Here is a 20,261-nt window from a genome sequence, read left to right as displayed (position 1 = left end):
ACAAAATTTAATATGTTTACCTTGTTTGGTTCATCATCCATTAATCAAATTGCTAAAGATAATTCATTAAAATTATTATATATATATTCTTTATTATACAAACCTTTAAAATATCCATTTGATGTTATTTTCTTTTTATAAAAAGCATCAAATATATAATCTAATGTTGTATGTTTTATAGTATAAAAATTATATTTATATTTAGATGTATTACTAATGTTCTATTTTTTAGGTAATGTATCAGAACATAAACCATGTTCTTTTAAAAATTAATATTGTCATAGTAAATATTCTTTATTCTTTTCCCCTTGAGAGAAAGTAAAAATTGTACCTTTACCTGATTATGTATTATATCCTTTCCGTGCTTGTCCATCTCCTAACAATGAACCTATTAAAAGTGATATTAATATTTGATTATGTGGTCCATATCTTTTATTTGTAGATAATTTTTTTAATATAGATGTTGAATTTTTACGTATGTTATATAGTGATATTCTATATATTTTATTTTCTTTTTATATCCTAATATTTCTCAATATATTTATTGAGATATTCCTGAATATCAGGTATATTAATTTTAAATTTCTTCTTATCATTTACTTACCTATATATTAAATATATAAATATTATTGATAAGTCAATATAAACAATGAATATATTTGTTTGTAAATTAAACTGCGTATAATAATAAGAATGATATCATTAAACAGAATAATCCACAAGCCTCTGCTAAGGCGAATCCTAAAATTGCTTGAGGGAATAATGTAGCACGTAATGAAGGGTTACGTGATGTTCCGTTGATTAAAGCAACGAAAACTAAAGCGATACCGATAGCGGCACCTCCTAATCCTAATGTAGCTATTGAAGCTCCGATGTATTTAGCTGCTAATGCTAATTGCATAATAATTAAATTTATTTAATATCTATAAGAACAATACTTCACCTTAAGGTAAGCGGTTATGATGAAATGGTAGACATAGGACACTTAAGTTGTCCGGGCTTAGACCGTGTAGGTTCGACTCCTACTAACCGTAAGGGGAGGTTCTAATGTTGGTAATTAGACCTAAATTGTAACTTTAGTGCCGTAGTGCTGCGACTGTTCGATTCAGTCCCTCCTCAGAGGTAGCCATAGTTCAATGGTAGAACACTCGCATGTGGCGCGATTTATCTGAGTTCAACTCTCAGTGGTTATCCAGCTTAGGTAGTTCAATGGTTAGAACAGATGCCTCATATGCATCTAATGTAGGTTCAATCCCTGCCTTAGGCAGTCGTATAAGCTGACCAGGCACAGCGTCCGTTTTGTAATCGGAAGGTGTGGGGTTCGATTCCTCAATACGACATTTTGACCACATGATCTAATGGTATGATACTACTACTTCACAGTATATATGCGGGTTCGATTCCCGCTGTGGTTATATGTGACAATAGGTTAACTGGTAAACCCTGGCACTTCCAATGCTACTTTGCGTGTTCGATCCACGCTTGTCATATGTTTCCATTTATAAAGACGGATTATTCATCTTTATAAGTGGAGGGAACGTTGTTACTCATGGTTGAGTGTGCTGATTGCAAATTAGTCTCTTTAGGGTTCAATTCCCTCAACGTTCTTTTCGATCTCGAGTTTATTTTTTATCTTGGATATTATTTTAAATATATTTTTGATTCTAATATTTCTTTATCTCGGTTTACTACAGATTGTTGCGTAATTGGTAACGTATCTACATTGGGTGTAGGGATATGGGGGTTCAAGTCCCTCCAATCTGATAGATTTTTTACATATTTTTATTCCTTTTGGCAAATTAATGCCATTTCCACTATTGTAGATGGGATTTCTTATTTGGCGCATTAGCGCCATGCCCGCCCTTGTGGGCGGGCATTCTCTTTTATACGATCTTACTTCATAAACCCGGCATGCCGGTTTTTTGTTGAGGAAAGCATATGTTAGATATTTTAAGATTTATTTAATCTTTAGTTGTTATTAGGTTTTATCATTTTTTTTATTATTATTATTATGCCACAATTAGTACCTTTCTACTTTCTTAATTTATTAACTTTCGGTATATTAGCTATTAGTATATTATTATACTTAGTTTCTACTATTATTTTACCTAATATTTTAAGATTATTAGTTGCTAGAACTCTTATAACTAAATTATAAATATATGCCCTGCCGAATGCAGGGGAAGAAAAATTATATTTTATATATTTTTTCGATATAAAAAGTATATCTAATACCTTTTTTCACCCGGCGTAGCCGGGCATACAAGGCATAGCCGTGTATTTTCAGATTTTGTCCTCCTTCATAAGAGAGAGGGAACTGGTTATATTTATATACCACACGCTACGTGTAGCGTGGTATTTTTAAGTATTATTTACTATTTTTTTTTTATACCTTTCATTGATAGGTATTCCTAGTTATATACTATAAATAGGTTAGTTATATATATTTATATATATATATTTTTTTTTATTAAACCAGGGATTATCTATAGGTAATTATTATTTTAATTATTATGATTTACTCACCACTTGAGCAATTCGAAATCAAACCTTTATTAACTGTTAATAACATATTAACATTAAGTGTAAATAACTATGTTATATACGTAGCATTAGTTGTAACTTTAATATATAGTTCTGTATTTTTATTAAATAGAACTTATTTAGGATTTAATAGATGAGGAGTAGCCTTATTAGCTGTTTATGATACAATTTTAAACATGGTTAAATCACAAATAGGAGCTCGTGGAGGTATATACTTCCCATTTATATTTACATTATTTACATTTATATTAGTTGCTAACTTAGTTTCAATGATACCTTACTCATTTGCTATATCTGCTCAATTAGTTGCTATTGTTTCATTTAGTTTATCTTTATGATTTGGTTGTGTTTTAATGGGATTAAGCAAACATGGATGAGGTTTCTTTGCTTTATTTGTACCTGGTGGTACTCCTTTAGCTTTAGTTCCAGTTTTAGTTTTAATTGAAACTTTATCTTATAGTTCTAGAGCTATTTCATTAGGTTTACGTTTATCTGCTAACGTTTTATCTGGTCACTTATTAATGTTAATTTTAGGTACTTTAATATTTAATTTAATGGGTTCTTCTATATTAGGTTTTATAGGTGGATTTATACCTGTTATAGGTGTTATTGCTATTGTTGTTCTTGAGTTTGCTATCGGTATGATACAAGCTTATGTATTTACTATCTTATTAAGTAGTTACATTAAAGACTCAGTTTACTTACATTAAATTATATATATTATATATTCATAGAACTTTTAACTATTTTTTTATTTTTTTTTAATGATTGCTATGTTTACTACATTATTAATGTTTTATGTTAGTCAAAACAATATTATTTCATTATTAATTGCTATCGAAATTTTATTATTAACTGTTACTGTTAAAATTATTTATTTAGGTGGTCAATTTGATGATGTTCAATCTACAATATTTGCTTTATTTATTATTCTTTTAGCTGGAGCTGAATCTGCTATTGGTTTAAGTTTATTAGTTTCTTATTACAGGTTAAGAGGGAAAGTTACTAATATTTTATAATGGCTTGATTAATTTACTTCTTTGAAGAGCCTATTTCTATCCATTTAGGTACTTGATTCTCTGTAGGAGATATTCAAGTTAATTATGGTCTTTTATTAGATTCATTATCTATGGTTGTTATGGTTCCTGTTGGTATTGTTACTTTATCTGTATTAATTTATGCTATTGATTATATGAGATATGATCCTAATCGTAATCGTTTCTATATTATTTTAAGTGTTTTTGCTATTTTTATGACTGTTTTAGTTATTAGTGATAACTATATTATGATGTTTATAGGATGAGAGTTTGTTGGAGTAGTTTCATATTTATTAATTTCATTCTGAAATACACGTATTGCTGCTATGAAAAGTGCTTTATCTGCTATTTTATTAAATCGTATGGGAGATACTTTATTTGTTATTTGTATTGGTACTATGTTATCTTACTTCCATGCTGTTGATTTTGAAACTATAGAATTAATAACTCCTCATACAGATACTTATATATTAAATTTAATAGCTATAATGTTATTAATAGCTGCAACAGCTAAAAGTGCTCAATTAGGTTTACATGGTTGATTATTATCTGCCATGGAGGGACCTACACCTGTTAGTGCTTTACTTCATGCTGCTACTATGGTATGTAGTGGAGTTTTTGTTTTAGTTAGATCATCATTTATATTAGAATATACTCCATCTATATTATTAGTAATATTATGATTAGCTGGATTCACAACTTTAATAAGTGGATTAATAGCTGTAGTAAGTAATGATATAAAAAGAGTTATAGCTTTATCAACTATGTCTCAATTAGCAATGATGATGTTAGCTATAGGTTCAAGTGCTTATGATTTAGCTATATATCATTTATATTGTCATGCTTTCTTTAAAGCTTTATTATTTATGTCTGCTGGTTCTATTATACATAGTTACATGTCAGAAACTCAAGATATGCGTAAATATGGAGGTTTAATTAATTATTTACCATTTAGTTATACTACTATGTTAATAGCTTCATTATCTTTAATGGCTATACCTGGTTTAACAGGTTATTACTCTAAAGATATTATTATAGAATCATTATATGGTACTTATACAGTAAGTGGATATATTATGTATTATATTGCTACTGCATCTGCTACATTAACTGCTATTTATTCATTAAGAGTTCTTTATTTAACATTCTATAATGTTCCTCGTAGTAATAAATATACTTTTGCACATGTTCATGAAAGTACACATATGGCTATACCTATGTTTATTTTAACTATTTATAGTATATTCTTAGGTTATGCTAGAGATAATGTAACTTTCCATTTAGTTATGGGATTACCTCATACTAATTCATTTATTGAAACTGAATATACTTTACCTGCTATATTTAAATTATTACCTTTAATATTAGGTTTATCTTTATCTTTACTTCTTGTTTATATATATGAATTTACTTATAAAATAAGTAAATCAAGTGTATATAATTACTTTAACCAACGTATTTACTATGATCAATTACTTAATAACTTAATCATAAGACCAGTATTAAAATTAGGTGGTGCACTTAATGCTTATACTGATAATGGTTTATTAAGAGTTTTAGGTAGTACTGGTATAAGTAGAGCTTTAATTAATATTCCTGTATTATTAATAATAAATATACTTTATCTATTCATTGTTTTTTTTCTTTATATAAAATATTTTTATATTATTCCCGCTACGCGGGGAAGAAAATTATATATAATTTTATATACAAAATGTATAATTAACATTTTTCATACGCCAGAGGCGGGCATTATCTAATATAAGATACCTTTGCTAAAGATAAGATATATATTAAAAATATAATGTAAATGGCATAGTAAGAATCGAACTTACATAACATCATCCGTAATAATGTGCACTAACCATTATGCTATATACCAACGGATAGCCAGCGAATCGAACGCTGAGAGCTATAAAGCTACTACGTAGCAAGTAGGGCGGCTTACCAATGCCTAGCTATCCAACGACCTAGAACGGGATCGAACCGTCATTTCTTATAGCGACATTATAAGGCTTTACCAATTAAGCTACTAGGACTTTTTATTCTGAGTCGGTATGATTCGAACATACATAGACCTAGCTCAAACCTAGGGGACTTGCCGATTAGTCAACGACTCATTAGTCTAGCGAGAATCGAACTCACATCTATCGATTATCAATCGATCTCTCTACCTTTGAGATATAGACTATTTTCTCTCCCCTCCAATGAATATTTTTTTATTAATTCTCCCTCTATTATACTGAGTATAACTAGGTATATTTTGTCTTTTATTAGATATTTTAAATAAATTAAAAATTTTTAATTATGCACCTCATCAGTATACAATTATATATATAAATAATCATATAACATCTAAAACGTGTAAATATAAAATAGTAGTTTCAGCACCAACGTGTGATGTATTTGTAAAATCATAATTATAAACACGTATAGTACATATAGCTAACATTATAATTAACATTATCATATGTAAACCATGTAAACCAGTTAAAGCAAAGAAAGTTGAACCGTATACTCCATCAGTAATAGTGAAACCAGCATATGTATACTCTAAACCTTGGAATATAACAAATAATACTATTAATAATGTACTATAAGCAAAACCATATAAAGTATTTTGACGATTACCATTTATTAATGCATGATGAGCATAAGTTATTGTAACTCCTGATGCTAATAAAATTATTGTATTTAATAATGGTAATTCAGCAGCTGAAATAGCCTCTATACCTGCTGGAGGTCAAGACATTCCTATCTCTACTGTAGGATTTAATGCTGAATGTAAGAATGCTCAAAATAATGAAGAAAATATTAATATTTCACTAACTACAAATATTAAGAAACCTTGCATTAAACCTCTTTTAACTGCAACTGTATGATCTCCTAAATATGTACTTTCAGCTATAATATCTTTAAATCATAATGTCATACTATATAAAACAGTTATAGTACTTAATAATATAAATATATTATTATTTATGTATCCATGTGCTGTTAAACCTAATGATAATGCTAAATTCATTAAACTAAATGATGTAAATATAGGTCAAGGTGAAGGACCTACTAAGTGGAAAGGATGTAATTGAATATAACCTCTTGTATTATTAGTCATAATTTTGATTATTAAAATATACTTATATAAATAAAAAAATTAAGGAATGAGTAAGACTGGGATCGAACCAGTATAGATTGCTTAAAAGGCAATAGTCTTAACCATTAGACGACTAACTCAATAATTACATAAAACTGGCAAACCGTATAAAACCCTAAAGATAGGATATTTATGTAAAAAAAAATGCCTACGTCGAGAATCGAACTCGCATCAATCGCGCTTCAAGCGAATGCTTTACCAATTAAGCTACAGAGGCACAAGAGTAAGCAGAATCGAACTACTATTACATGTGTTGAAGACACGGGCTTTACCATTAAGCTATACTCTTTGGATCCCTTTTTTTTAAATTCCTCTTTCATATATATATATATTTATACCATACGTGGGATTACCCATCAAATATAAAGTTATATATAAGGAAATACACTAAAAATGTAAAATATTTATCAGGTATACTTAGTTATAGACTAAATATTTTAAGGGAGGAATAGGCCATGTAGGAATCGAACCTACGGCTCGGATGTGTAAGATCCGCGATTTCACCGCTAATCGAATAGCCTATGAATATAAAACTATTCGTTATCTAAGATCAGTGATAGTCGGAATGATCAACTGAAGACTAAACATAAAAATATTTATAAAATAAAATTCAGTATTTGTTTAAGTATAAATAAATTTATAAAAAGATATCGAATAGTCTGTCTCGTTGGGAGTCGAACCCAAATAGTCACTTTAGAAGAGTGAAGTTCTACCTTTAAACTACAAGACATTCCTTCTCCTAATTCTTATACGAAGTAGAAGAAAGAAACAAAGAATATTTTTATTTATTTATTACCTATATAGAATAATATATTTTCTATACTTGATATTACAGGAACTAATATTAAAAAGTAACTGAAGTAATATACAGTAGCAAATTGACCTAATTCAATAAATGGTACTTCTACATGTAATTGACCTATATTTATTAATAAAAAGAAATTAAATAAGAATAAATAGAATGATAATTTTGATAATATTTTGAAAGTATTACCTCTTATTACTGATCTATCTGTTATTGGTAATATTAATAATATTAATAATGCAGCAAACATAGCTATAACTCCACCTAATTTATCAGGTATTGATCTTAATATAGCATAGAATGGTAATAAGTATCATTCAGGTACAATTGAAGGAGGTGTAACCATAGGATTTGCTGGTATATAATTATCTGAATGTCCTAATGTATTAGGTGAATAGAATACAAATAAACTAAACATTAAAATAAATACAAATACAGTTATTAAATCTTTAAATACAAAGTAACCATGCATAGGTAATCTATCCATGTTTCCTGATATTCCTATAGGATTTGATGAACCATGTACATGTAATGCCATAAAGTGCATTACTACTAATGCAGCTAAAATAAATGGTAATAAGTAGTGTAATGCAAAGAATCTTTGTATAGTAGGGTTACTTACTGAGAATCCTCCTCAGATGACAATTTAAACTTATCATTTTATATATTGTTTATATATATTTAAAACATATTACTATGCTCATTAGACTATCTCATCAACCATATAATTTTATTTATAAAAAGTATATGGTTGTAAGGCGCTCGTGGTTAGGTATTGTTATATTACTCACTAACTAGTCGTTGAACGTTTATTATCCTTCATATATATTTATATTATATTTATATATGCATATAGATAATACTTCGCTGCGGATTGTCCATATTTTTATATGATTGATTTTAAGCCCCATCCGTAGGATGGGGGATTACCTCACCGAAGGTGAGGCATATGGATGTCCCCGCAATTCACCTTATTTTCATTTATATATTACTATATAAAGCCGCTCATCTTTGTTTTTTTTTTGATTCTATATTTATTATATATTATTGCTCTTTTTGGTGTCAAGATATATAAGGAGTTTTTAATTCCTTATATCTTATACTATTTTTAATAGTAAATAATCATTTATTATATGAAATTAATTTATTACCTAATAAAGGTTGGTTATTAGAGAATGAAAAAAAATTAATTATATTTTGAATATCATTTTTAGAACTAACATTAAATTGTATATATTTATTTTTATTAATATTTAACTTTCTAGTTGTATTAAAAAATAAAGTTATATTATTAAATAATTCTAAATTATATTTTTGTTTTAATTGAAAACAAATATCTTTATTCTTTTTAATTAAAAAGGAACCTTCTGCCATAGTAAATCCAACTAATCAATTATTAAAATAATCTAATTTAATAAAATTATCTATTAATAGATTATTTTCAATAAATTCATTAATATAATTATTATTATTAATAATATCTTCATAATAAACTAATTTATTATGTTTAATATATTTTAATAATAAATATTGTTTTTGTCTTGTTTCAGTTAAAAATTTTATATTATGATATTCTAATAAAGGTTCTATTTTATTAAATAAATCTAATTTATTTATTTCTCATCTTGCTAATTTATTTCCTTTTTTAGGTGTTATATTATATACTTTTCCTATATTTAATTGTTGATGAAAATATTGTAATAATTTTAAATCATTTTTATTTAAATTTATAATTAAAGATATATAAATATAATTTATATTATCTTTTGATTTTTTATTTATTCTAATATATCCATCTCCATCTATAAAACCTACTATTAAAGCTAATAAATTTCTATCTATATTTTTAATATCCTTCTCTAAAAATGAGGTATCTCTATCTTTAGTGTGGGACTTAGTAGATATAATTTTTATATGCTGTATATTAGATATAGTATTAATATATAANCTCGGCGATAGCCGGGAAGATAAATATATATGTATATATTTTTTGATACAAAAAGTATTATCCAATACTTTTTTCACCCAGCCTTTAGCTGGGCATATATAAGATTGATTAAAAATTATTTTTATAAAAAGTTTTAAAGAAATATATAATAAATATAATGATAAGATAATAGATAACGGTACTAAATCTCCCCCTATAAATGGTATAGCTGATAATAAGTTTGTAATAACAGTTGCCAAAATAATAATATAGTCTATTTGATACCTTAGTATCAATAATGTTATATATTTAATATTCCCGCAAAGCGGGGATATCCCCTGCCGTAAGCAGAACATATTACATTATTTGTTAACATAAACTATACCCTGTACTTATTATGTAAATATATTTACCCTTTAAAGACAATATATATATATATATATTGTATAATAAGCCTTGTGATAAATAATATTTTATTTGGCGCGCTATCGCCATGCCCGCCCTTGTGGGCGGGATTATTTATATTATTTCCGAGTGCACATTAAGCATCATTTCAGACACCCATTATTGGACCACTCTGTCGGGATAATATAATTTACCCACGGTCTTGTTATTTAACATATAATTTTGACCTGTTTTCAATAATGTTGCATTATATAAGTATCCACGTATGCCTTACCTTCGGTAAGGTATCCCCCACGCGTCGCGTGGGGGTTTGTGGGATATCACAACTGTGTAATTTTATTTATAAACATAGTGTGATATATATGATTTATTTTTAATTATATATTGCATAAATCTTTATATAATACTATATTATTATATATAATTTCCTAATTTATATTTCATTGAAGGTACAATATAAGGTTTAATCTTTTTAACTAAAATAGGCATAGAATCAGATAATATATATATATTATATTGATCTATAGCTCCTGTTTTATGTATTGTAGATTTAATGTTATATTTAACATCTAATATAGCTATTAATTGTTTAACTTCATTTAAAGTAAAATTATTAGTAGCTAATTTTAAACCTTTACCTATTTTACCTCCATCATCCATAATTCAAATAGCTAAAGCTAAAGGAGATAAAAATTGATCAATATCATTTGGTAAAACTTTTTTACCATTAATATATCAATTCTTGTGTATCTCGTTAAATTGGTCATATGTTCAAGTACTAAATTTAATAATTTTTCTAATTTTACCATTATTACTAATTCTAGTTTGTAATTTAGGAATATTAGTATTACAATATCCTAAATTAGCAATTAATCTATGTAAAAATAATAAATATTCATTATGACTACCTTCTTGATAGAATAATATTCTAGTACCTTTACCTCCTTTACGTTTTTCAGCACTAGCATCCCCTAATAAAGAACCATATATTATCTCTAATATTTCTTTATCTAAAGGTTTATTAAAATTAATTACATCTGAACGTTTGACACAAATTTTAATTATAGTTTTTAAATGCCCTACCCAAAAAGTAGGGTATATCCCGCTATGCGGGGCATTATAAAATTTAAATATATTACTCTGTAATAGAGATATATCCCTGCTTCGCAGGGTATATATTAAGAAAAAAATATATAATAACATTTGAGGCAATTAATTTACCTCAGTGACTCATTTGTCCATAAACTAAACAGTACTTGTTCGACTGTGCATTAAGCATCATTTCAGATACCCATTAGTGTGGCAGTCTGTAGCGATTATTTATTTAACCGACGATCTTGTTGTATACTTTGATCGTTTTCACTAATGTCGCCAATAATATATATATATATATTATTAATAATAATTCATTATTATTACCTTTCTATAATTTTCCTATAGGAATCCTAACTCTAAAGAGCATAAAAGTTGCAATTATAGTTATGATTTTATAATCATAAAGGGTAGACTATCATTTTATAATACTCTTCCCAAAAAGAAGGGTATNANTCCGCGACGCGTGGGGAAACCTTACCTTTGGTAAGATATGCGGAATATTAAAAATTTAATTTTCTGTTATAACAGGTCATTTATTTTTTATTTATTAATATTTTAGTATGTCCAATTAAATTTACTAATGTTGATTTTAATTTTTTTTTATTTCCTTTTAAATTAGTAATATTATTATTAATATTTATATGTGTAATAATATCATTATTTGATTTAATATGTAAATCATTTAATAAAGGTATAAAAGAATCAGGGACATATATTCATCCTAAATCTAAAGCACGTTGTATTGTTTTATAACTACAACATAATAAATTAGATGTTTTATTTATACCTTTAATTTCACAAAAATATTTATTATCTATAGAATTTAAGACAATATTTAAACTAAATGCCGCACCTTTAGTACGGTATCCCCACGCATTGCGTGGGCATTTATTAGATATTTTCATTCTTGTTTCTTTAGAAAAATAGTCTAAAGGTCTATTTAATGAAATTTCTTTTAATTTATCTTTAGATTCTTGTGATCATAATCCTTTACGTTTATATTGTAATTGTCTTAATAACTCTTTACGTTCTTCAGTAAATGCTAATTTCATTTTTAAAAGATTTTCTTCAGAGTGTTTATAACCAAAACTATTACCTGCTTCAGTTAATATATTATATTGAGGAACAATTAATGAAATATAAGATGTTTCTAAAGCTAATAATTCTTTATTATTTTCTTTATTAATTACGCACAGCGGGGATACCCGCCAGAGGTGGGCATTTCATAAGGATAATATTCTAATATTGCAAAGATAAAATTATTTAATCCATATTTTTGTACAGATTTTTTTATTAATTTACTACCATGAAAATTTAATAAATGATTACTAAATCTAGCATGTAATCTATTAGTAGAACCAGAACCTATATAAGTATTACGTGTTATTTTATTTATTATAATATAAATACCACTTTTATTTTTAACTTCTTTATATAAAGAAGAACGTACTTCTGGTTTATCTAAATCTTCTCATCATTTTTCTGGATAAATATTTAATTCTTTAAAAATTAAATTAGCATCAGTAATATCTTTTTTAGGATTTATTTTAATCCCGGCATAGCCGAGTTTTTCCTGACAAAGGCAGGACATACTAAAATTTCTTTTATAAAAATTATTTGACATATATATATTATTCACCGAAGGTGAGATATACCCACGCATAGCATGGGAATTAGATTTGTAATACCCCGCATTCCGGGTTATACCCTTCCCTTTGGGAAGGGCATTATAAAATGATTTTGGGCTACTATTGTAGTTATAACCCATGAAGGCTGTTGCTATTGTTAATATAAATATTATTACTCCTATTGATCATACTAATACTCTAGGTGATTTGTAACTTCCATAATATAAAGCTTTACCTATGTGTAAGTATAAACATATAAAGAAGAATGATGCTCCATTTGCATGAATGTATCTTATTAATCATCCTGCATTTACATCTCTCATTATGTGCTCTACTGAATTGAATGCTAATTCTATACTTGAACTATAATGCATTGCTAAGAATATACCACTAGCTATTTGTATTACTAAACATAATCCTAATAAACTTCCTACGTTTCATCAATAATTTATTGAACTAGGTTGTGGACTATCTATTAAGTAACTATTTACTAATGATAAATATGGATTACTTTTTCTAATTGTCATTTTTATATAAAAAAAATTTTTATTTTCTTGTCTTTATATTTACCATATCTTATTTGATCTTGCCTTATTAATAATTATTAATTTTAATGTCTTATTACACCGGAGAAGAAAATATATAAAGCCCACGCGACGCGTGGGGAATAAAAATGTTTTATGCCCAGTTAAAGACTGGGTGAAAAATGATACATTTTTTATATAAAATTAGATATAATTTTCTTCCCGGCTATCGCCGGACTTATATATATAACTATATATTATATAAAAGATAATAACAATGAATATTTAAGAAAGATATCGCACCTCCGAGGAGTCATAAATAAAGCCCCACGCTAAGCGTGGGGCATAAAAATGTTCTGTCCATTAAGCAGGGCAAATCGATAACACTAAGCATTATAAATATAATTTATTTATTAAAGGTTTAACAATAGGAGTATAACGTCTTTCTAAGTTTAAAGCACCTAAATTAATTTCATAAACAAAAGCAATAACTAAAGATAATAAGAAAATAACTAAAATAGATAATCCATAAAGACCATTAGAATAAGCACTTACAACATAAGGTAAAATAGAAGATATTTCTAAATCAAAAGGTAAGAATAAAATAGCAACTAAAATGAATGCAACACTAAATGCAGATCTAGTTTGTTGATATGAAGTAAAACCACATTCAAAAGGACCATCTTTTTCAATATATGAATTATTATTAGAAATTAAATAATTTAAAACAACTAAAACTATTGCAACAATAGGAGCTAAATAAAGATAAATAGTAAACATTTTATAAAGTAATTAAATATAACCCTTCTGACAATGATGGTATAAATATAAAGAAACTAAATAATAAAGATGTAGCTGAAGCTATAGTAAAAGCTAAAGAAGGATTAATAAAATTAGTTACTTTTTGAGTACTACTATTAAATAAAACTTTAATTATATTAGCATAATAATAAGTAGCAACAACACTACAAACAACAATAGCACATGTTTCTAATACATAGTTATCTTGTAAAGCAGCAGATAATACAAATAATTTAGCATAAAAACCAGGAAGAGGTGGTATACCAATTAAAGAGAATAAAGCTAAAATTAAACTAAAAGCTAAAGTTAAATTAGGTAATTTTAATTGATGTATAAATGTTAAAGGAGATCAAATAGAAATAGGAGAATTAACATATTGACTAGCTCCTAATATACCTAAGAATAAAATTAAATGAGTTAATACATATTGAATTATATAAATATAGAAAGCTGGATCATATGATATTATAGATAATAAAATATATGAGAAGTTTAATATACCACTATAAGCTAATATAGTTTTAATATTAACTTGGAATAATGGTTTATAAGCTGCTATAGCTAAAGAAATATAGAAGAATAAAATAAGAACATGATGATGGAATAAATTTGCATTAGCAAAAATTCATGAAACTATTGATATTTTAGCTACTATACTAATATAAGCTGTAATATAAGTAGGAGCATAGTTATAAACTGCAATACTTCAACGATGTAATGGAGCCATACCCATTTTAAATAATAAAGCAACTAATAAAATATCAAAATAATCAAAAGCATTACTATATGAATAGAATATTGCTATATCTGATAAATTTGTTGTACCAGTTAAAGCATATACAAAATATGAAGCTAATAATATAATTGTTGAAGCAACACCTCCCATTAAGAAGTATAATAATGATGCTCTTGAAGAATTATATGATCTACTATGTAAACCAGTTAATAAATATAAAGAATAACTTTGTAATTCTATTACAACATATAATGCAATTAAATCATTTACTAATGGGAATAATAATAATCCTATTATATTAGTTAATAATAATAATAAATAAAAAGGTGATTTTAAATCATATCTATGATTAGATGTACTATATATTAATAATATTACAATTAATGATAACATTAAAAATGATAATGGTAAATTATAAGGTGTTAAATTAAATCAGTTATTAAATAATGTTATTCCTGGAGATATTGCGACAATATCTATAGATAAAAAGAATAATATAAGAGTGAATATAATAGTAATAGTACCTAGTCTATTAACTATTATAGATTGTGAAAAAGTTGAGAAAACTAAAAATATAAGAAATGCAGTAAATAGCATTACCTAATTTATATTTTTATATAAAGTCCCACGCGACGCGTGGGGAAGAAAAATGTTTTATATAAAACATTTTTCGATATAAAAAATATTTCAAAATACTTTTTTTTTACTGCTAGTGCGGCATATTTTAATGAAACGCCAATAACGTTCATAACCATATTTTGAATGATTATTCTATGAATAGGTATCCATCTATAATATAAATTAATGATGGTATAAATAAAGCTAATGCAAATAATAAAGGTAAGAATACAATTCAACACATTGCAATTAATTTATCATATCTTACTCTTGGTAGAGCAGCTCTTACTCAAATATAAGTAAAAGCAAAGAAATTAGCTTTTAATCCTAAAATTAAACCAGTTCCACCTCCAAAGAATAAAATAGCAGTTAATGTAGAATAAAATAATATAGAAGCATACTCTGATAAGAAAAATAAAACAAATATAGAAGATGAATATTCTGTCATATGTCCTGAAACTAACTCAGATTCAGCTTCAACATTATCAAAAGGAGGTCTAGCACATTCTGCTACACAACCTATAAATCATATTAATGATAAAGGTAATAAAGGAACTACTAATCATATTGATTCTTGTAATTCTACATATCTTGAAAGATTCATAGTACCAGTTAATAATATACAAATTAAAATAACAGTTGTTAATACTAATTCATAACTAATTAATTGAGCAGTAGAACGTATAGAACCAATAAGAGAGTATTTACTATTTCCAGCTCAACCAGCAAATAATGAACCAAAAACTCCAACACTACCTATAGCTAAAGCTAATATAAATCCATAATTACTATCTATAATAGTAATACCAGGACCAAAAGGAATTATAGCTCAACATAATAAAGCAGATATTAAAGTTATTATAGGACTTATAATTAATATAAATTTATCAGCATGAGTAGGTAAAATTATTTCTTTTAATAATAATTTAGCAGCATCAGCTATAGCCATTAAAACTCCATAATATCCAACAGCATTAGGTCCAACTCTACGTTGCATATAACCTAAAGTTTTACGCTCTGCTACTGTTAAGAAGGCTACAGCTAATAATATTGATAATACAAATAATAATAATTCTATAAAATTCATTATTTAGTAATACTTATTGCCCCTATAACTGATAATATTAATATTATACCTGTTAATATTAATAATATTGCATATTCAGTATATAATTGATTACCAACTATAACTAATTCATCTGTAACATTTTCTATTTGTGTTACTATTCCATATGTTTCGTATGTAATATCTAAAGGTATTAAACATATTGCTAATAAAGTAACTATTAAAGGTGTAATAGTTCCTTGAGGTGTATATTCTATTTTTAATAATGATAATATAAATAAGAATAATATAGCTATAGCTCCTACATATATAAGAACATATAATATCCCCATTAATACAAAACCTTGACTATATAAACATATAGCAGTACTTACAAATAAAATTATTAAACATAGTATACTTTGTACTGGTGTTAATATACCAATAGCAAGTAAACTACTTATTCCACTAATAAGATTCATTTTTAATTTTTTATTTTTTATTATTCTCAACTGAGAAATATAACATAGTTTATTCATACGACGTTTAAGTCTGGAGTCGAACCAGAATCGATGTATTAACAGTACACTGCTTTGCCTTTAAGCTACATAAACATTTTCTTGCTCTCCTAATCATTCTACAAAATCACCAATAGGTACACATTCTAGTTTGATAGGCATTAATCCATGATTAACTCCACATAACTCACTACATTGACCATAATAAACTCCAGTTCTTTGTATTAAAGCACTAACTTGGTTTAAACGACCAGGACAAGCATCAACTTTAATACCTAATGAAGGTATTGTGAAACAATGTAAAACATCATTAGCAGTAACTATAAATCTAACATGAGTATCTACAGGAACAACTATAGAAGTATCAGTATCTAATAATCTTAATTGTCCTTCTTCTAACATGTCTTCAGGTATTACATATGATTCATACTCAACTGTTTCACCAGTTTCAGATACAAAATCTGAGTATTCGTATTTTCAATATCATTGTAATCCTACTACTTTTACAGTCATAGCAGGTGTTAATACTTCATCACATAAGTATAATAATATGAAACTAGGGAAAGCTATTAATAATAATATTACAGCTGGAAATATAGTTCATATAATTTCTAAAGTTTGTCCATGTTTAATATATTTATAAGCAAATGTATTATTTTTATAATCTTTTATTATAACATATAATATATATGAAACTAACCCTAATATTAATGCTAAGTAATACATTATATGATCATATAATTCATGTATACCTTCTGCATTAGGTGTTGCGGCATCTTGGAAACGTATTCCTCAAGGTGTTGGTACATCTAGTCAAATCATTTTTTTTAATTTTAATTTAATTTAAGCATATTAATTAATACATAAAAATATTGGAATCAATCGGAATTGAACCGATATTGTTCGCATGCAAAGCGAAAGATTTACCAATTAATCTATGATCCCAAGAAACCCCTTCCTTGAAGGGGTATAAGCCCTTAGGGGCTAATATATATTGTATGGTATATGAAATATATTAATTAGTATTATTATATAAATATAAACCCGGCGATAGCCGGGTTACCCAACCGAAGGCTGGGCATAAAACTATTACATACTAATATAGTATGATTAAACTTATTCGTAGGGTTTAATATTTGAGATGCATTCAATATGTATCCACAATTTTCTTAGCTAATATGTATATATATATATATATATATACAAAAAACCATAGGAAAACACCTCGTTATCCTTTCGTACACTCGAGGCAACGAATAAGAAAAAAACCCATAGATGATAAAATCATTACTGACTCACGTCGTAATTAACCCATCTCAAGTAACTCCTTAGAGGACGAACAGTCCTACCCTACCTAGTTGCTGCGACCAGGAGGACGAGTCTAGACGACATCGAGGTAGCAAACACCGCTGACGATATCAACTCTCACGCGGTATTACTCTGTTATCCCTAGCGTAACTTTAATCCGTTATCGACATCCATATCTTATGTTTATGCCTGTTCACTACACTCTACTTAAGTACTAATTCCACTTGTTAGTGTTATTATCATCGCACAATTATGTTGTTATCCTTGCATATGGTTTTATGCCCAGCCGAAGGCTGAGCATAAAACTATTCTATTTGCTATATAGAACTTTTGTACGTTTTCTTGCTATTATATAATTAAATTAATAAAATATATTATTTTTAGACACATCAGATGCTTTCGCTGATGTCGACGCCCCATCGAAACTAACCTCTTTACACTGTCTCTTATCCCTCATAAGGGTATATAATATAAATTATATTATAAATATAGATTAGAATCTATTACTAAATATATAGGTATCTCATTTACTTTATTATTAAAAACCTAATCTACTGAAATAAATAGTTGTCGTATTCAATATAAAGATATAGTAAAGCTGCATAGGGTCTTTTTGTCAATCTACGGGTACACGGCATCTTCACCGCGAATGCTATTTCACTGAGTCTACTATGGATACAGTTGTCGCATCGTGTATTCATTCATGCAGGACACCAATTATGCGTCAATGAATTTCGCTACCTTCGGATCCTCACAATAAGACCGCCGTTAACACACCTTTTCAATGATTATACTTTCATATAATTATTATATTGGGCATACACCGGGCAGATATCACTTACTATACTTACTATTACTAGTACGCAGTAAGCTATGTTTTTGGTAAACAGTCGCACGACTAAAAGCTTTATGCTAATTTGCCGAGTTCATTCACAGTAGTTGTCTCATTCTCCTATTATCATACCTGTGTCGGTCTACAGTACGGTTCAATATATCTTTTCATGTTCTATTTCCCATCAATTTAACATTTCTGTTATTATCTTAGGGACCGTTAGTTTATAGTAAAACCTTATGAATTGGAGGGTAGTCTTATACTACCTATCGTTACTCAAGCCAGCAATCTCTTTATGATTATTTATCATATATTCTGCTACCATGAAATCTATTATTCTGTAATATATTTAGACCCGTATATTTTCTCTATTTAATATGTCACATCAGTACATTGTTACATGTCCCTTAACAGTTGATTATTGTCAAACCCGCTGACTGATTGTCTATCTATAAAAAATAGATTTTGTTCACTTAATATATTTATGGGACATACATTTAATAGTCTAGGTTGTTTCCTTTTCGACCTACTACCTTATCGCAATAAGTCTGACTCCTTACTTTATGGTTTACTGTTCCGAGGTTTAGATCTTTTGATAAAATTATATTATAATCCCCCAAAATGATCTAAGTGCTGTACCAGTTAATACATAGGAATCACTTATATGTGTTCCATCGTAAAGGCTATACTTATATATATTTCGCAGAAAACCAGCTATCGGCAAACCAGATTTGTCTGTCACTTCTACACACCCCTCTTTAGAGAATATTGCTACATCCACCTATTCAGACCCCGACTCTGCTAATACAAGGTCGGGTCTTGGAGATGTGTAAATCGTCTGCTTTCGGGCCTATATACATTAACTTAAGATTGATTTACTCAATTTATTTATAAATTACTACGCTAATATATATAACTCACTGGCCCATTATACAAGAGGTACGCCATACTATGACTGCTCTCTATTATTCTATTTACTCTTTTTCCCTCTCGGTACTTTTTACTTAATACTCTTTTATTGTCTTAGTAGTAGAATCTACTTTATTCTCACCTCTTGATGATACTTAAAGACTACAGTACTTTCGCTCACCGCTACATATACTGCCCCTGTTGGTTACTTTCAAGCTACTCAGATGTTTCATTCCACTTGATTTTTATCCTTCATTTTCATGATTTGATTGGGTTTTATCCCTTTTTATCATTTAAAGTATTAGTTTTAGATCCTTAAAATAATATTATTTTCATATACCTTTTTTCAATATATCACCTTATTATATAAGTATA

At 27.4% G+C, this 20,261-nt stretch overlaps 12 protein-coding genes and 22 non-coding genes across 36 annotated transcripts; 13 read left to right on the top strand and 21 right to left on the bottom strand. All coding sequences in view use genetic code 3, as the record gives it.

Annotated features, from left to right (window-relative positions):
- Window positions 1-670: 670 nt before the first annotated feature.
- On the bottom strand, window positions 671-901 carry ATP9 (ATPase subunit 9). The gene has a single exon. The coding sequence runs from the start codon at window positions 899-901 to the stop codon at window positions 671-673; it is 231 nt and encodes a 76-aa protein (YP_001621426.1).
- A 52-nt stretch (window positions 902-953) lies between these two features.
- Window positions 954-1,034, top strand: KEG66_t21. The gene has a single exon. It is a non-coding gene; the product is annotated as a tRNA-Leu (tRNA).
- A 4-nt stretch (window positions 1,035-1,038) lies between these two features.
- On the top strand, window positions 1,039-1,122 carry KEG66_t20. The gene has a single exon. It is a non-coding gene; the product is annotated as a tRNA-Tyr (tRNA).
- Window positions 1,123-1,193, top strand: KEG66_t19. The gene has a single exon. It is a non-coding gene; the product is annotated as a tRNA-His (tRNA).
- A 2-nt stretch (window positions 1,194-1,195) lies between these two features.
- On the top strand, window positions 1,196-1,267 carry KEG66_t18. Its single transcript has one exon. It is a non-coding gene; the product is annotated as a tRNA-Met (tRNA).
- On the top strand, window positions 1,268-1,340 carry KEG66_t17. Its single transcript has one exon. It is a non-coding gene; the product is annotated as a tRNA-Thr (tRNA).
- A 4-nt stretch (window positions 1,341-1,344) lies between these two features.
- Window positions 1,345-1,415, top strand: KEG66_t16. The gene has a single exon. It is a non-coding gene; the product is annotated as a tRNA-Glu (tRNA).
- Window positions 1,416-1,418: 3 nt separating this feature from the next.
- KEG66_t15 lies at window positions 1,419-1,490 on the top strand. Its single transcript has one exon. It is a non-coding gene; the product is annotated as a tRNA-Gly (tRNA).
- A 49-nt stretch (window positions 1,491-1,539) lies between these two features.
- KEG66_t14 lies at window positions 1,540-1,610 on the top strand. The gene has a single exon. It is a non-coding gene; the product is annotated as a tRNA-Cys (tRNA).
- Window positions 1,611-1,691: 81 nt separating this feature from the next.
- KEG66_t13 lies at window positions 1,692-1,764 on the top strand. The gene has a single exon. It is a non-coding gene; the product is annotated as a tRNA-Pro (tRNA).
- Window positions 1,765-2,011: 247 nt separating this feature from the next.
- ATP8 (ATPase subunit 8) lies at window positions 2,012-2,158 on the top strand. Its single transcript has one exon. The coding sequence runs from the start codon at window positions 2,012-2,014 to the stop codon at window positions 2,156-2,158; it is 147 nt and encodes a 48-aa protein (YP_001621425.1).
- Window positions 2,159-2,513: 355 nt separating this feature from the next.
- Window positions 2,514-3,254, top strand: ATP6 (ATPase subunit 6). The gene has a single exon. The coding sequence runs from the start codon at window positions 2,514-2,516 to the stop codon at window positions 3,252-3,254; it is 741 nt and encodes a 246-aa protein (YP_001621424.1).
- A 54-nt stretch (window positions 3,255-3,308) lies between these two features.
- Window positions 3,309-3,563, top strand: ND4L (NADH dehydrogenase subunit 4L). The gene has a single exon. It carries the CDS (start codon window positions 3,309-3,311, stop codon window positions 3,561-3,563), a length of 255 nt encoding a protein of 84 aa, YP_001621423.1.
- ND5 (NADH dehydrogenase subunit 5) lies at window positions 3,563-5,341 on the top strand. The gene has a single exon. The coding sequence runs from the start codon at window positions 3,563-3,565 to the stop codon at window positions 5,339-5,341; it is 1,779 nt and encodes a 592-aa protein (YP_001621422.1).
- Window positions 5,342-5,391: 50 nt separating this feature from the next.
- KEG66_t12 lies at window positions 5,392-5,463 on the bottom strand. Its single transcript has one exon. It is a non-coding gene; the product is annotated as a tRNA-Arg (tRNA).
- Window positions 5,464-5,467: 4 nt separating this feature from the next.
- Window positions 5,468-5,548, bottom strand: KEG66_t11. Its single transcript has one exon. It is a non-coding gene; the product is annotated as a tRNA-Ser (tRNA).
- Window positions 5,548-5,620, bottom strand: KEG66_t10. Its single transcript has one exon. It is a non-coding gene; the product is annotated as a tRNA-Asp (tRNA).
- Window positions 5,621-5,631: 11 nt separating this feature from the next.
- KEG66_t09 lies at window positions 5,632-5,704 on the bottom strand. Its single transcript has one exon. It is a non-coding gene; the product is annotated as a tRNA-Gln (tRNA).
- KEG66_t08 lies at window positions 5,702-5,772 on the bottom strand. Its single transcript has one exon. It is a non-coding gene; the product is annotated as a tRNA-Ile (tRNA).
- Window positions 5,773-5,886: 114 nt separating this feature from the next.
- Window positions 5,887-6,696, bottom strand: cox3 (cytochrome c oxidase subunit 3). The gene has a single exon. It carries the CDS (start codon window positions 6,694-6,696, stop codon window positions 5,887-5,889), a length of 810 nt encoding a protein of 269 aa, YP_001621421.1.
- Window positions 6,697-6,746: 50 nt separating this feature from the next.
- Window positions 6,747-6,818, bottom strand: KEG66_t07. The gene has a single exon. It is a non-coding gene; the product is annotated as a tRNA-Lys (tRNA).
- Window positions 6,819-6,880: 62 nt separating this feature from the next.
- On the bottom strand, window positions 6,881-6,952 carry KEG66_t06. Its single transcript has one exon. It is a non-coding gene; the product is annotated as a tRNA-Phe (tRNA).
- A 1-nt stretch (window position 6,953) lies between these two features.
- KEG66_t05 lies at window positions 6,954-7,034 on the bottom strand. Its single transcript has one exon. It is a non-coding gene; the product is annotated as a tRNA-Trp (tRNA).
- Window positions 7,035-7,184: 150 nt separating this feature from the next.
- On the bottom strand, window positions 7,185-7,256 carry KEG66_t04. Its single transcript has one exon. It is a non-coding gene; the product is annotated as a tRNA-Val (tRNA).
- Window positions 7,257-7,394: 138 nt separating this feature from the next.
- On the bottom strand, window positions 7,395-7,465 carry KEG66_t03. The gene has a single exon. It is a non-coding gene; the product is annotated as a tRNA-Arg (tRNA).
- Window positions 7,466-7,520: 55 nt separating this feature from the next.
- Window positions 7,521-13,122, bottom strand: cob. 3 transcript variants are annotated; one of them is made up of 4 exons: window positions 12,730-13,122; window positions 11,092-11,127; window positions 9,664-9,724; window positions 7,521-8,182 (listed from the first exon to the last, which is right to left on the bottom strand). In that variant, the coding sequence occupies exons 1-4, from the start codon at window positions 13,120-13,122 to the stop codon at window positions 7,521-7,523; spliced, it is 1,152 nt and encodes a 383-aa protein (YP_001621418.1). The 3 variants fall into 3 exon arrangements, with proteins under 3 accessions (YP_001621418.1, YP_001621419.1, YP_001621420.1); another variant differs by lacking the exon at window positions 7,521-8,182 and having other exon boundaries at window positions 8,585-9,724; another variant differs by lacking the exons at window positions 7,521-8,182; window positions 9,664-9,724; window positions 11,092-11,127; window positions 12,730-13,122 and adding an exon at window positions 10,287-11,075.
- A 390-nt stretch (window positions 13,123-13,512) lies between these two features.
- ND3 (NADH dehydrogenase subunit 3) lies at window positions 13,513-13,899 on the bottom strand. Its single transcript has one exon. It carries the CDS (start codon window positions 13,897-13,899, stop codon window positions 13,513-13,515), a length of 387 nt encoding a protein of 128 aa, YP_001621417.1.
- Window position 13,900: 1 nt separating this feature from the next.
- On the bottom strand, window positions 13,901-15,253 carry ND2 (NADH dehydrogenase subunit 2). The gene has a single exon. It carries the CDS (start codon window positions 15,251-15,253, stop codon window positions 13,901-13,903), a length of 1,353 nt encoding a protein of 450 aa, YP_001621416.1.
- A 169-nt stretch (window positions 15,254-15,422) lies between these two features.
- Window positions 15,423-16,361, bottom strand: ND1 (NADH dehydrogenase subunit 1). The gene has a single exon. The coding sequence runs from the start codon at window positions 16,359-16,361 to the stop codon at window positions 15,423-15,425; it is 939 nt and encodes a 312-aa protein (YP_001621415.1).
- Window positions 16,361-16,801, bottom strand: ND6 (NADH dehydrogenase subunit 6). Its single transcript has one exon. The coding sequence runs from the start codon at window positions 16,799-16,801 to the stop codon at window positions 16,361-16,363; it is 441 nt and encodes a 146-aa protein (YP_001621414.1).
- A 61-nt stretch (window positions 16,802-16,862) lies between these two features.
- On the bottom strand, window positions 16,863-16,933 carry KEG66_t02. Its single transcript has one exon. It is a non-coding gene; the product is annotated as a tRNA-Asn (tRNA).
- On the bottom strand, window positions 16,919-17,659 carry cox2 (cytochrome c oxidase subunit 2). The gene has a single exon. It carries the CDS (start codon window positions 17,657-17,659, stop codon window positions 16,919-16,921), a length of 741 nt encoding a protein of 246 aa, YP_001621413.1.
- A 51-nt stretch (window positions 17,660-17,710) lies between these two features.
- KEG66_t01 lies at window positions 17,711-17,782 on the bottom strand. Its single transcript has one exon. It is a non-coding gene; the product is annotated as a tRNA-Ala (tRNA).
- Window positions 17,783-17,899: 117 nt separating this feature from the next.
- On the bottom strand, window positions 17,900-20,261 carry LSU. Its single transcript has one exon. It is a non-coding gene; the product is annotated as a large subunit ribosomal RNA (ribosomal RNA).

Source organism: Debaryomyces hansenii, mitochondrion (assembly GCF_000006445.2).
Source record: "Debaryomyces hansenii mitochondrion, complete genome".
In the NCBI taxonomy this organism is placed as follows: Eukaryota; Fungi; Ascomycota; class Pichiomycetes; order Serinales; family Debaryomycetaceae; genus Debaryomyces; species Debaryomyces hansenii.
This window is presented reverse-complemented; position numbering and strand designations above follow the sequence as displayed.